This window comes from Notechis scutatus, chromosome 3 (genome assembly GCF_049901735.1).
Source record: "Notechis scutatus isolate UNSWTSFEM ecotype Mainland chromosome 3, rNotScu1.2, whole genome shotgun sequence".
Lineage (NCBI taxonomy): Eukaryota > Metazoa > Chordata > Lepidosauria > Squamata > Elapidae > Notechis > Notechis scutatus.
In genome coordinates, this window is record NC_142011.1 from 77,791,211 (window position 1) to 77,805,777 (window position 14,567).

A 14,567-nucleotide genomic window follows, 5' to 3' on the forward strand; every position below is an offset into this window, starting at 1 on the left:
AACATCTGTTGTGACTGATTTTTCTAATCCTATTAGGCACAAATGTAGCCTAGGCTGAAATTGGCTATTTTGAAAGCCAAGCAACAGTAGGCTGGATTTGGCACGATTCATATTTTCCCAGATATTTGAAAAAGAGCAAGTTTGGAACTTACATTGTTGGGTTGACTCTTCTATTCTTTGGCAAAGTAGTGAGTCAAACAAAGGTGACCGGGGCAGATTTAACTGTTCACAGCTTTGTAGTTATTTGTTTGCATTTGCAAAAATAACTTTTGCTGCCTTAGCTGTAGGCAGCTTTTTCAAAGAGAGATGAACATTCGTGGAAGTGCACAATGCCTGATCTCCTGCTGTGCTGTAGAATGCAGTTTGCTTCTTAGTATAGAGAAGATCCACAGATATACATCAGTTTCTAGTTCTGGATGGAGATGAGTAATAGTTTTGGATAGAAATATACAAGAGTAGTGGAGAAGTAGATGCAGCAGGCTCTTGTAATATTAATGCAGATGGCTTTGGTGATGAGGGAAGGCGGCCCAATAATTGGTGTCTAATAACAGATTTAATGAAATAATTAATGCAGAGCTGCATGAAAGCCCTGTCGAAGTTCAGTTTACATATCCTTGGTCTGTAATTACGGATTGGGAATGGTGTACTCTGCACAGCCTCAAAAGCGTACTTTTAAGTGTTGTTATTATTTCCGTAATATCCAGGCACGTCTGGCAGAAATTATTTCCCTTGGGAAAAAAGCTGCCACCCCGTTTCCCTTATTGGTAAAGAATGTTTATGAAGACAAACATCTTTGCACTAAGAAGTAGCGTCTTCACTAAGTATAGATGTTGAAGGGAGGGGAATCCTGCTATCTCAGAAAAATCTTACACCTTTTCAGTTCTTTGCTCCTGGTTTAAACAGGTATTGAAGCTGCATGTTACCCAAAGGATCACATTGATCCTAAAAATGTGAATGCAAAAGGGTGCTTGAAGTGTTGTTTTCCTGCTCTGTTTCTTGAAGCAACTGTCCTGCTTTCTTTTTTACAAGGCTGTTAGATGTCTTTTGGCCTTGCAGGGTTTTAGCTTGAAAGTGCCTTGAAATCCTGGAATTCTTACAAGAATGTGCTACCATCCTTCACACACACTATGTGCTTCTTTTCTCATGGTTTCCAAATTGAAGTCTCCCTTCAGTTAGTAACTGAAAGCAGACAATTTTGTGTCTTCCATCACTGGTCAGATTTCTCCTCAGGCATAGAATCTGATCTCTACTGTTTCATTTAATGGTGAACATGAGTTGATAATTTTCATTTTCATTTCTTTCCCCAGTTATGAAGATGAATGATGTAGACCACCCTCTTGAATGACGCTGGGCATTTTATAACTGGGATCGTTAAGGAATAAAAAAGAAAACCGTTTTAAAAGGGGTCAATAATGGTGGCTTCTGATTGCAGAATGAAAAGGTTTTGGCTGCTTCTGATAGTAAGCTTCCTGCAGTGTTCAGAAGGTAAGATATGTTAATGTGTAATTTGTAAGAATAAAATATAATTCAGATTTATGATTCATCCTTGTCTGAGGGGGCAATGTAATTCATTTTGGAAATGATGCTTCATATTTCTGTTGCATGAGTCCAACGAAGGAATGCTATTCAGTCACATATTTTGGAATACACTGATGCATTTTGGAACTTTTACTTTATTTTTGTCATGCTATGTTACTGTAATTTTTTATTATATTTTAGGATTATTCTTTCACAGGATTTTCTACTATTTTGGTAGAAGTTGCTCTCTCTCTCTCTCTCTCTCTTTTTCCTCTCTCATGTACCTCATGTCTCTCTCATCTATCTATCTATCTATCTATCTATCTATCTATCTATCTATCTATCTATCTATCTATCTATCTATCTATCTATCTATCTATCTATCTATCTATCTATCTATCTATCTATCTATTTCAAATTATATAAGAAGATAGTATATCCTTGATCCACTATAAAAAAATGCAATGGCAAATATCTGTATGCTCATAAAGAGATGCAGACACATAATCACAGTTATAAATATATAGGTTTTTAGGTCTTACTGGCAGATGTGTAGTAAATTGAAAATAAGCATAATTCATTTCAAAATCAGGTCACTGAAATTGAAAATGAGCTACTGTCAGCCTATATCTTGTTCCCATGTAAAATTATTTTCCTACTTGTTTATGCAATATCTAATATTTAAATTAGAGAAAAGAATAAGCTATTTTTTCTCTTTTGCAATATTTTTCATAGGGGTACTTAGAGGACAAACTGTGTCGTGACACAAACCTAGTGGCTGACATACTAGTATCCAACATCAGGACATAAATCCAAAAGGCTAGAGTTTGAGTCATGACAGTACTAAGCACAATTTGTCATTTTTGCATCATTGTGATTTCTACTAGATGCTTGTCTCTGTTCAGTTTCCCCAGCTTCACAAACTTAAGATATTTCAGTGCAATTTTTGCATACTATAAGCACAGTAGTGTTATAGTATTATAACATAGCTTAACAGTATAAAACATCATTTATCCATCTAAGTTCTCCTGAAATGATTGGGGGTTGCATGTTTCTGTCATTAACCAATTTGAATGCCATAAAAATAGGAACATGTATAGTACCTTACTGAAAAAGCTGGAAATCAGATGCAATTTACAGAACCACTTAACAGATGATAATTCACAAACTGGTTATTGATGAAATTTTATTTCAGGTCTTCTCAGAAGTAAATCTCATGGAATTCTGTAAAATTTTATCCTAGCGTGATCAAAGCTGCAATTTTGCTGCCTTATTTTTTAAAAAATCATTTCTTTCAAAATGATTTTTTGCTAAAAATGTCAAGATTAAAAAATGGAGTGATGTATCACCAGAAATTAAGTGCAACGAGTAAGTGTTGGACTTGACTAAGATTCCAAAATTTGATTTCCTTCTCTGTCAGGTAATTCATCTTGAGTTTGTTATCCTTCCTTTTTTCACAGTCTTATCAGGATAAAATACAGTAGCCCTGTCAAGTCAGAGAAAAGACAAGATAATCAAATGTGTGTTTTTAACTACCTAAATTTATTGTACTGAGTTTGGATATGCATAGAATTGCAGCTAAATTATAGCAAGTTATGCTTAAATATATGTAAATATCATATTCAGTTTTTCTGTGTTTACATGAAGAACACTAAGAATACAGAACTCCTTATCCAGGTATGAAGATGCCCCATTTAGTTTTGGCTGAGGACATATTTTTACAGAGTAGCTTTGGTCTTGTAGCTGGTATACTGCTAGTTTAGACTGAAGCCACTCTAAGCTATTTCAGAATTAGTATACTCTGTGGAAAAAACTTTTTTTTCCTGTGTACATACCTGGATTTTATGGAGAAAGAATCCTTGGTAGTTGATAAACTCCTTAACACTAGCTTTCCCCTTGTTGTCCTATTGTAGGGCTTTTTGCCATGATGGTCATTTATGTTTTGGCTGCTGGAATGTATAGAGCTTAAGAAGAGAGAACCAGGAGCTGTTTCACTTGTTTGTATGTGGTTTAGTTAAGGGAATATTGACTTTGTTGGAAGATGAAATGCAGCGGTTTCATGAAGTCAATATTCCTTTCAATAATAGGAAAATAAAATGACCAATTTGTTCACCAACTCTTCTGTCGCATCCCAGTTTGCAAGCAACAAGCAATAGTTGTGGCAGAATTAGAGAACTGTAAGTGCTTTGTATGTTGAATTCTTCTGAAACAGAGAAAGAACTTTGTTTTGCCTGGGTAATTTCAGCCTATTCTCACTGATGATTGATCTTGTATTATACAAAAGCACTCAAACAATGAGGAGATGATGAATTTTACCAGACTGGAATGGGGAGGGCATTTCTGTATGTAGACAACAGCACTGACAGCCTTGTTGCTGAGATTGGTAAGGCTATAAAAACTTGTTTTCCTCCCGTCTTGAGAACATGATAAAAAGGTATTGGTATGATTGTGGGAATGAGCCCCAGGTTTTGTAGATTTTATTACAGTTTTCAAGGTCCCTTCCAAGTCTTAGGAGATACCCCATTAGAGATCTGGAAAGTCAATATATTCACAGTTTTACATACCAAACATTGCCATTTTAATTTCTGTAACCATCTTTATTATCCATTATTGTACTTGGACTCATGCTAATTAATTGTGGTCAGAGAGAGGCAGATTTGTCAGCATCTTGTATTTTTAATTCTATAGAAGGTGAAATCCAAGGTGTTGTAAAGCATTGATATCATTTTGACCATAGTTGGATAAAAATACATCTTGATTTACTTTGAACAAATTTGGAGATTAGTATGGCTTGATTGAATCCAAGCAACAATTAAAAAAAAAACACTTTGTGTGTTCCTGTAACTATAATTAGAAATAAAAAAGTGATTTAAATTGTGTTTGAAACCATTAGATGAACTCAGTGGTGGTCTGCAACTGGTTTAACAACTGGTTTGGTGAGCCTAAGGCACTTGTGCACCAGTTTTTTTCCCCCTCCTTCAATTCTTATGAAAATGACATGTACAATAGAGATGGCTCAGTTATGATACTTGAAAATGTTCAAGTGTTTAGGTCTAGTACTATTTATAGGAGGGAAAAAGGACCTTCTGTCTGGGGAAAATACAGATTACTTTTCTTCTCCCTCCATCTAATTTTGTATTCAATATGGTACTTCAATTAAATATATGCTAAGAACATAAAATGTGAAATAATATATTCCCATTCACTTCTTCCTGAAGCCTGCTGAATGACAAACAGAACTGTTTACTCCATGAATATCCTGCAAAAAGCTTTTACATATCTATTTAGCTTAATGTTGGGTCTGTTCTAAGATACGGCTCATGGGCTTGAATTGGAAAAAAAAGTATACTAGGAACTCTAATTTAGATTTCACGGAATGAAGATCAGCAATCTCTCTCAGGGGATATTGCCCTTCAAAAGCCTGGTTTGCCTGACCAACTTTTAAGACTATTTTCCCCCTCCCCTATTGGGTTGATAAAGTATTGAAGGCCAAATCTTCAAAACACACTTCTCACATGTGGTCTGTTAAAAAATAATTGTGATTTGTTAGAGATAATCATCTACATATGTTCCTGGTGGTCTTTGCATACCAGTATTTGAATAAAACTTTATTTTTCCGGGAACGTTCAGGTTACACATGAGACGATATGTACTGCCTTTTTGTTAAAAAAAAAAGTCTTCATTTCTCACTTGAAAGAAAATTAGGGAGGAAATTGGGAAGAATAGACGGAAGGGAGCCACACTAATTAAAAATTATTGGAATAAATCAAAAGTTGTGGTTTCTATTCTGGAATGGAATACTGATGTGGAGGTAGTTTCAAGCCCAAACAGATGAATTAATCTTATTTTATTGGAAATTCTTGCAAGATAACTGCCTTTTGGTTTAATAGATATATAATAGGGCTTAGAGGTGGATGTTTTTATAGCTGGCAAAAGTCTGGGAAATAAACCTCAACAGAGCTTTAGGCTTGAGTATCATCCTATTGCCCAGAATATGAAATCTTGAATAATAGAAATTTTGAAAAGAAATGGCAAAAGTGTTCCTATACCAACTTAGAGCAAGCCTACTTGGACAGTTGCTTGACTTGCTAGCCATTTTTGTGTGCATCCATTTTATTAATGGGGGCCAACACTACACAATTTTAGTGGCTGAGAATATTTTGCATTCTCTTATAAATTCTTAAATACTGCATTCTGCTTTTCTTTTTTAATACAGTAATAGGGAAAAGGTGGATTAGGAAGTTTCATCTATTAATAGGGAGATGTATCTTGCAGTCTGGAGAATTTTAAGTACAGTGCTGGGTAGGGAAGATATATAACACTTTCTAGGAATTTGCATATGTAGTATTGGTAATATTCATATACCAACAACATTCATTTATGCTTGACTATAAGAGAGTGTGGCTTTTTAAGCATACTGTATATTTGTTGGCTGAGATGAAACTATCTTGATAATTTGTAATAAAGAGTGACAATATGTGCATTCTACACAAAAGCTACATTCTCAGCAAGGGCACAGAAGGAGGGTTGTTTTGTGAGGTACTCCATCAAAGAAGACTATTATTTATTTCCCAAGTACTTTTACTTGTCAAATAAAACAAGCTGGACACTAGGCACAGCGGCAACAACAAGAAAACACAATAATTTTACTGAAAAACATTGGTGGAAATTTGTTACAGATGAGCTGTTTAATAGGACACTGCAGTTAATTGTAATTATTTATTGATATCCGAAGAAAAATCAACAAGGCTTTTCTAAACCAGATTAACTGAAAAGAGAAGACTTCAGTGCTTTCAGGTTTAGAAATTCTCCTGTTGGTTTTTAAAAGCATAATAATAGGTTTTTATATTGGAAAATTGTAGCCTTTGTAATCAATTACATAAAATAGGAAGCACCTAAATTGAAAACATAAAGGAATGAACTATACTGTTTTACTTAGCTTTCAGAAATGTTTCATCTTGAATGCTAAGATATGGGAGCTTTGCCACATATGTAGCTTTCACAACAGCTTTGTGGAACAAATCAGCTTAATAATTTGTGCATCTGCTCATTGATATGAAACCTGACTTGTCCATAAGTTCTGTATTTCTTTCTTTTAGGAAAGGAATTAAGTCCTTTTTCTTTAGCCAGAAGAGAATTTCTATAAATTTAATTACTGTGATTTCATGTATTTTATTAGATTTTTTTTATCAGTTATATATTTTATTGTTAAGTCTTCTAATAAAGTTTTGTTTGAGTAAGGAATTGGAACTAAGTTCCTCCATTCAACAATTAATACATTATGTTTTAAACATTTTTGTATCCAGATTTCCTGACAAAATTATCAAAGCATTAACTAAGCTTTGAACATCTCTTATATAAAATGTTTGTTTTAAATGCTAAAAATAGGGGAAGAATAGTTCCATTATTAGTCACAAACATGAGACTGAAGTGTTGATATCTTGGGTAGACAGGGTACATGGTTCAGAAATGATTTGAAAGACATGATTTGGAATATGGAAAAGTACAAGCACAATGGTTCCTTAAACTGGCATAGATTTTTTTCAGGTTTAAATCAGAATATAAAAAAAGAAAGTTGTTTTAATTAGATCCTTTAAAAACATGGTTACTTTAATAAATTGTATTTATAAATGTGGTTTTAATGAATGGACTTCTTAAAGCAGCAATGTATTTTTCTAAGTTCATGCAAAAACCTGAAAATAAAGTAACTGTATTATTATTGTGGTACTCCATGTTTTGAAGCACTTTTCCTGAATATTTTTTGGTATATGGACATTATTCTATTAGCCAAATTTGGATCCAATTTTAAATCATGTGATTTGGAGTAGAATGTCATATAAAATTGGAAACCTATTTTTAAACAAAGTTTAAATATGTTGTATATAATCCAAGTTAAAAGAATGATATGTGTAAAAGAAAGGGAATACTTTTATATACTTCTGTAATATAATGACTTTAAATCCTTCCAGATAACATAATAAAACATTCTCCAGAAAAAGAAATAGGCAAACTTAACATTTCTTTAGTAGTCTGCTAGGAGCACAGCTTGTATTGTGTGTTGTATGCTGAAATGTTATGCTTCAGATCAAATTCTTGAAAGGAATAAAAAATTCATCTCATCAAAGTCACTTTCTCTCTCTTATCTGCTGTTCTCCACCATTTTATATAGCATTAGTTTATCCCCGGCATAATCTTATCGAGTTCTGCAGATTTATGGGTGGCCAGGTGTTGCTGACCTTTGGAATGCTGTAAAAAGATCTCAATAGCTATTCTTATGTTCAGCATCTGATGTCATTTTTAAACCCCTTAGCTAGAAAAAGGCATACTTTAGATCCTGTAATTCTTATAAGCAAATCAAAAGTGATCCAGAAACTCTAAAAGCCAAACAAAAACCCTGTGGATTTAAATAAAATAAACCATCTCAAGTTCTGTCCAAGCTCTGAAATTTTTATTCTGCTAAAGCTTTTTGTAATTTCTTTATCCACAAACTTTTCTTTGACTAGAGATGTAGTATTGATGGCTTAGTTGAAGTGCCTCCTTTATCAGTACTCCTAGATAAGTGTTTCTACAGACCCTCTTAGTGATCCTAAAAAGTAAAATTATTTGCAGCCTGTTTTAAAATAATATAATATTAAAATCATATTAAACAATAGTAGAAGTAGTAGTAGTAGTAGCAAAAACATGTCAATTTTATTATGTTATGTAGTAAATATAACACATATAAAGAAAAACTGCTTTTGGGTCAGGGGAGGAAATTTTAAGAAACATTGTCCTGGATCATTTGTTTTTGACTAAATCCAAATCACATCTTGAATACAGTGTCATATAAAAATACTTTCAGGCCTTTATATGAGCATCATCCACAGTTGACAGTGAGATGAGTGCATTTTATCAATTAATCTTGAGCATTTACACTCAGAGATTAATAAATAAATTGGAACTCAATTGTAGTCTAAGAAGATGGGAAAATAATATTTGCCCTTAAATATAGATACCACACGAGGCTGTCTGTGCAACAATCTCCATATCTGAATTTTGTGTTTGATTCAATTCTTTCTCATGTATAAATTGCTTGCCTTGATATTCTGCTTTCTCTTTCCAAATCAAATTTTGGGCTAAAACTTCATAATTGCCAGTTAGTGTGTTGTCATCTGGAAGATATTATATTGGTTAAATCCATTTAGCTACTCATGAATGGAAACTGATATTTCCCCTGTAACATATCTAAATACCCATGTGTATATGTGTGTGTATGTGTGCGCATACACGCACACACATACCCTGCATTCTTTGATGGAATAAAGAATTGCTTTTATATTTATATCATAAATAGAAATGGAATAGCACCCAAACTTGTAAGCACAAAAACACACACTCACGGTACACGCATGGACAAACATTTTTTTCTGCCTGAATTGTCAAATGAGAATCTTACTGAAACAAAATGTTTGTAAAATGAATTTCAGTCATATAGTCCAAGTTCACAGGTCTATTCAGTATCATAATTCTGTTTAAGAAAATGGGGTTTTGTGGCCATTTAGAATTGATTACGCATTTCAGTGGGTTTGAGATAAATCTGCTCTTTGTAAACAGTAATGTACTGTATGTTTTTTGTCCTTTTTCATTAGTTAATTTATAACAGATGAAATTGGCATGCAGCATGGAAAGCAATAAGGAACAAACTGATGGTTTGTGATGTGTTTTTGCCTATTCAAGTTGATGGGAGTTTTGAAAACTTGTTTGCATATTTCTGCTTTTTATTAAGATGATTCACAGTAAATAATTACATAAAAAGTAAATAAGAATTGTCTTAAGTTTGATACCATGCTTCAGAAAGGCCAGTTAGGATAGATTTAATGAGCTGTAAAACCTGCTGTAAAATGTATTATAAGTAAACTAATAACCTGCAAATTCCACTTCGAATAATTTCCTTGAGGGACATATCATTTAGGATGTATTATTAAAGAGAGAATGTAAGAATGCAATTAAAAAGAAAAGGCTAAAGTTAGATTGTATGCACTGTGCTCTGAAATTAGGATGCCTTGAAGGATTGTCATTGTAGGTGATCTAGTTAAAAATCTGGTCTTTTGGTATATACCTACATCTCAAACTGTTCTAAATTACAGTGCATATTTCAAGGAGTCCCAAGCCTGTTACTTTTAACTAATATGTGGCAATGTGGCATTTGCAGAATATTTTAGATTTTTTTTTTAATTACAAACTTGCCAAGGTATCACCAGATCTTGCGAGATGTCAGTGTTATTAAATGACAAGCACAGCTTTCCCCCCAGAAACTATAGCTAGATATGTATGTCTGAAATTTGATAAGATTAATAAACAATGCAATATATTAATACTTTTATATGAAATCTTGCAAGATGTTGAGAATAACTACATAAAAATATTGTGATATTTGGCATAGTGAGATTTCAGACTTCCTATTACCATTTGTATTATATAATCTTCTCTGAAGAATATTCAATATTTTGGTAAAAAAGGGTCAATTCAAGATTTCTCCCAAAGCAAAGAATATTTCATATTGTCACATGATTTAAATTAGTTCTTTACTGAATTTTTTTTTCTTATGTATCATGGAACCATAGTGTTTCATGAAAATAGTTTGAAAAACTCAGTTTTAAATGTGGGCATATATGAATTTGGAAATCCTGTAACATTTTTTCCATGGCAGTGATGGGAGAACCTTTTCTTCATTATGAATTTACAGATATATAATAAACCTGCAATAGTATATTACTATTGGTTAGTTTTGGGTTCATCACAAAACACATAATACAAGAATAGGTTGACACTGATTTTAGTGAATCCAGTAAAGAAGTAGCAAATGTAGTCTATTGACCATTTTTCCATCAACAACAGCAGGAATGAAATCAGGATAAGAAACCCTACCTTTTTGGTTCTAATCAGCATGCAAGGATTTAGATAACGGTTTATGGAACAACTTGTACAATTGCTTATATCCTGTTTCGGGCATAAGTTCTAGAATTACTCATACAATAGCTTGCAAATCGCTTTGAGGAATTACTGATTTTGTATATATTAATGGATCAAATGGGATTTTTTGTCAATGTTGAGGCCTCGTACTGATAGAATGATATATCCTGTTTTTTAAATGTTACACTTAATCTTACCCTACTTTTAAATAAATTCACTGTACTAGCTAGACCAAGGGAGGTCCAAGTGAAGAACAAATCCATCTGTCAGTATTGATTAAATTATAAAATTTCAAAATTAATCATCATAACACAAAACCAAAGAAGAAATGAGGGGGAAAGTTGCAGAATGTGTTACAAATGGAAAAAGTCCAAAAACTTTTGACTGCAGGTTAACCTTAACTTGCAACCATTTGTTTAGTGATATTTCAAGGTTATAATGGCACTGAAAAATGTGGCTTACAACCAGTCTTCACACTTACATGCAGCATCCCCATCAAATCATCATGATCAAAATTTGGATTCTTGTCAACCAGTCGGCATATGCAACAGTTGCAGAATCCAGAAGCCATGTGATAGCCATTTGTGAACTTCCTAGCCAGTTTCTGGCAAGCAAGTCAATGATAGAAGAAAGCAGATTCACTTAATAACCACATGATTCACTTAACTATAGTGACTTGCTTAACAACTGAGGCAAAAAGGATGCAAAAATGGAGCATGATTCACAAACCATCTTGCTCAACAATAGAAATTCTTGTCACAATTGTGGTTGTAATTTGTGGTTGTAACTTCTATATTGAACAAATATAATCTACTTGCCCTTTTTCAAAGCAAATAAACAACCCTCCTCTAATTCAAATACTAATGGACACCACATCAGCAGGCATTTTCTTATGTTTCTTAATAGAAGTCAGGAACCAAATTTAATTATTAGCTTTGGTTTAGGATAGCTTGGTGTTAATAAACTTTTGAAACAGATCATTGTGTTTTTATTTTTATTTTATTTTTATTTTTTGTTGGATGCATTCAGGTGTTATGAAGTGTCAATTTTATTTACCTCAGAGCAGCTGTACTTCATTTTCTGTGTAGAATTACAAATTGGCTTATTTGAAAAGCTGACATTAACTGGTGAGCTTTTATGAAAATGGACTTCATTTGAGTAAGGCCCAAAAAATGAAAGAGTAAATCCTTAAGATGCCAAGCAACAAGCAAGGTCCATTTTGAAAACATTCGGATATGTTAAGCAACGGTAATACCCCGTAACCATTTAAATGACAGCAGCTGACTGTTTGAATTAAATTTCTATTTGGCTTAATTTGGGTTCCTAATTATTCTTAACTTACGTGAGTAGATTTCAATTATAGTATACTATGGGGATTTGTAGCTAAGGCAACTGAAGGAATCATTTTACCTAAAGTACTTTTGTTAACAGATTAAGGCAGGTTAAAATAGAAGGATAGAAAATTGAAACTGCTTTCTAAGACAGACAACATTTTTTCAAATGATACCAAGGGAAATAGGAAAAAAGGAAGTTTTTTCCTGCCCAACCTCTATTCTAATGATTCAAAGAATTGTGTGTGTGTGTGTGTGTGTGTGTGTGTGTGTGTGTGTGTAAAGCCTATCTTGAAATAGGCTCAAGATCCTAGTAGATCTCAATTGACTTCAACACTGGGCTCTATCTAACAAAGTGAAATTCAATGTAAAGAAGAGCAAAGTCTCACTCATTCATAGCATTAGCAAAGGAAAGCCAGAAATAAAATAGATGCTAGATACAGGTTTATTTTAGTTTCTAGTCAGTATTGGGAGCTATCATCTACCAGCACTGTTTAAATACATATACCATACCCACAGCCCAGCCTCACCCACATAGCCACATCCAGTGTCTCCAGTTAGTTCATCTGGCTTCTGGCTCCCTCGCAATCAGCGCTGTTCACTCGGAGACCACCAGTCTGCTATTAGGGGGGAGCATGCAATCATCAGGCCTCATTATGTGAGCTCTGCAGCCGAGTGATGCCACCCAGCCAGGCAGTTAGTCATCTATCGTACTCACGCCATCCCCTGTCACCTGTTTTCCTTTGGGGATACCAGGAAGTCCAGTCTGGTGTTGTATTAAATGAAGGGGCACTGACTACCTGTCATTCGTCTGTAGTCTCAACAAAGGAAACACAGAAACAAGCTGGTTGCTTGATACAGGTTTATTTGAGGTCCAGCACAAATGAGCACATAACAGTTTCTAGTTAGCGCTGGGAGCTACCGCCTACCAGTGCTGTTTAAATGCATATGCCATACCCATGGCCCAGCCCCATCCACATAGCCAGCATCTGGCATCTCTAGTTAGTCCATCCTGCTTCTGACTGCCTCACGTCTACCTGGAGACCGCTGGTCAGCTGTTAGGAGGGAGTATGAATCATCAGGCCTTGTCATATGGGCTCGGCAGCCAGGGTGACACCACCCAGCTGAGCAGTTAGTCATGGATCTGACCCATGCCATCCCTGTCAACACAGCTGTTGCTGCCTTCCCTGTTCCCCCAATCACTTTTAGACAATCACTTTTACATGAGCCAGCAATTTGCTACAACTGCCAAAAAAGCCAGTGCAACCCTAGGCTACATTAACAGAGGGATAGAATCAAGATCATGTGGCATGTTAGTACCACTTTGTAATGCCTTAGTAAGTTAGTAGTTACTAAAACTAATGTTAAGACCATGCTTGGAATACTGTATACAGTTTTGTTTACCACAATATACCAAAGATATTGAAACTCTTGTAAAGAGTGCACAGAAGAGCAACAAAGATGGTTGGAGGCTAAAACATGAAGAACGCTTACAGGAATTGGATATGTCTTGTTAAAAAAAAGACTTGGGGTGACATGATAGGCAGTGTTAGAATATTTGAGGGGTTGCCACAAAGAAGAGGGGATCAATTTATTTTCAAAAGTACCAGAAGACCAAGACAAGAAGCAATGGAGAGAAACTAACCAAGGAGAGAAGCAACCCAGAACTAAGGAGAAATTTCCTGACAGTTAGAACAATCAACCAGTGGAAAAACTTTTAATTAAATAGCCCCCCCCTCCCTTGTTGATTGATATTGACACACTCACACCACCTGTGCTTCCCTCAAGTGCAGCCTTGTCTGAATTTGGAAAAGAGCAACTGGGAAAAGCAATGTCCTAGAATGCACTTTCTGGGACCATGGAATAATGTTTTTAAGGCTGCTGATAGAAGCCAAATAGATGGATGCACCAAAATCTTTTCCAGAAGCTGCTGAGATTTAAAAAAAAAAGATGAAAAAGGTTGTTATACTTTCAACCCTTTAGTTGGTCTTTTTTAATTTCTTCTTTTATAGTATTTAAGATAATGTGGGTTTTTTTTTCCTCCACTGAGACCAGTCTATCAGGACAATCTGGTCTACACAACTATGCGACGGAACATACTGCTTCTGCTTTCACCTTTCAGCCCCAATCCAGGAGCCTTCACTGTCAGTCACCTTTGCGACAAACTATTTTTGTGTAAAATATAAATTTGTTTAAGATAATGTCTACATTCATACCGGAAGATAACAGTGAAAATCACAAATATTGTTGCAAAAAGAAGATAGAAAAAAATAATCAGATATCTTTGACTATTTGCAATGTTTATAATATTAAAAAATACTAATTAGATTTTTTTTTGGGGCATCAAGTTATGACAAAAGTTCCAGTCTTAAAGGGTTTTTTTTGGTTAGCAAATGATAATGTCTGCAGTTTACAACTATGGTAATCCATGTTTTTTTCCACTCACAAAGCAAAGGAGACAACAAAGAGAGTCATTTTCAAACACATCATGTTCATTCTTAGCAATTCCTCATCTCTGTTTTTAAGGTGTCTATATACCTGCTTATAACAACTTCAAGAAAAATAGGTAATACGATAAACTTTAGGAAGTTCTAAGTTGGTAGGTTTATCACATTAGTTATTTCTTTCAGTATCCAACTTAAAATAAATGATTGTTTTTCATGTAGGTTTGGGGCCCATCCTTCGAATAACAGCCTGCTTTCAGCTTTGGTTAGTGGATGTTTCTTTGAAGTCCATTTTTGCCTTATTTTTTTCTTACTTCAGTAG

General features: G+C 34.4%; 1 protein-coding gene across 18 annotated transcripts in view; it reads left to right on the plus strand.

Annotated features, from left to right (window-relative positions):
• ADGRL2 (adhesion G protein-coupled receptor L2) overlaps positions 1-14,567 on the plus strand; it is a 381,557-nt gene that overhangs the window by 210,116 nt on the left and 156,874 nt on the right. For all 18 annotated transcript variants that reach the window (XM_087960527.1, XM_087960529.1, XM_087960530.1 and 15 more), the window contains one exon: positions 1,308-1,485. In XM_087960527.1, coding sequence (XP_087816653.1) covers positions 1,413-1,485 — 73 coding nt within the window. In that variant the 5' untranslated portion in view covers positions 1,308-1,412. The remainder of the gene's footprint in view (positions 1-1,307; positions 1,486-14,567) is intronic.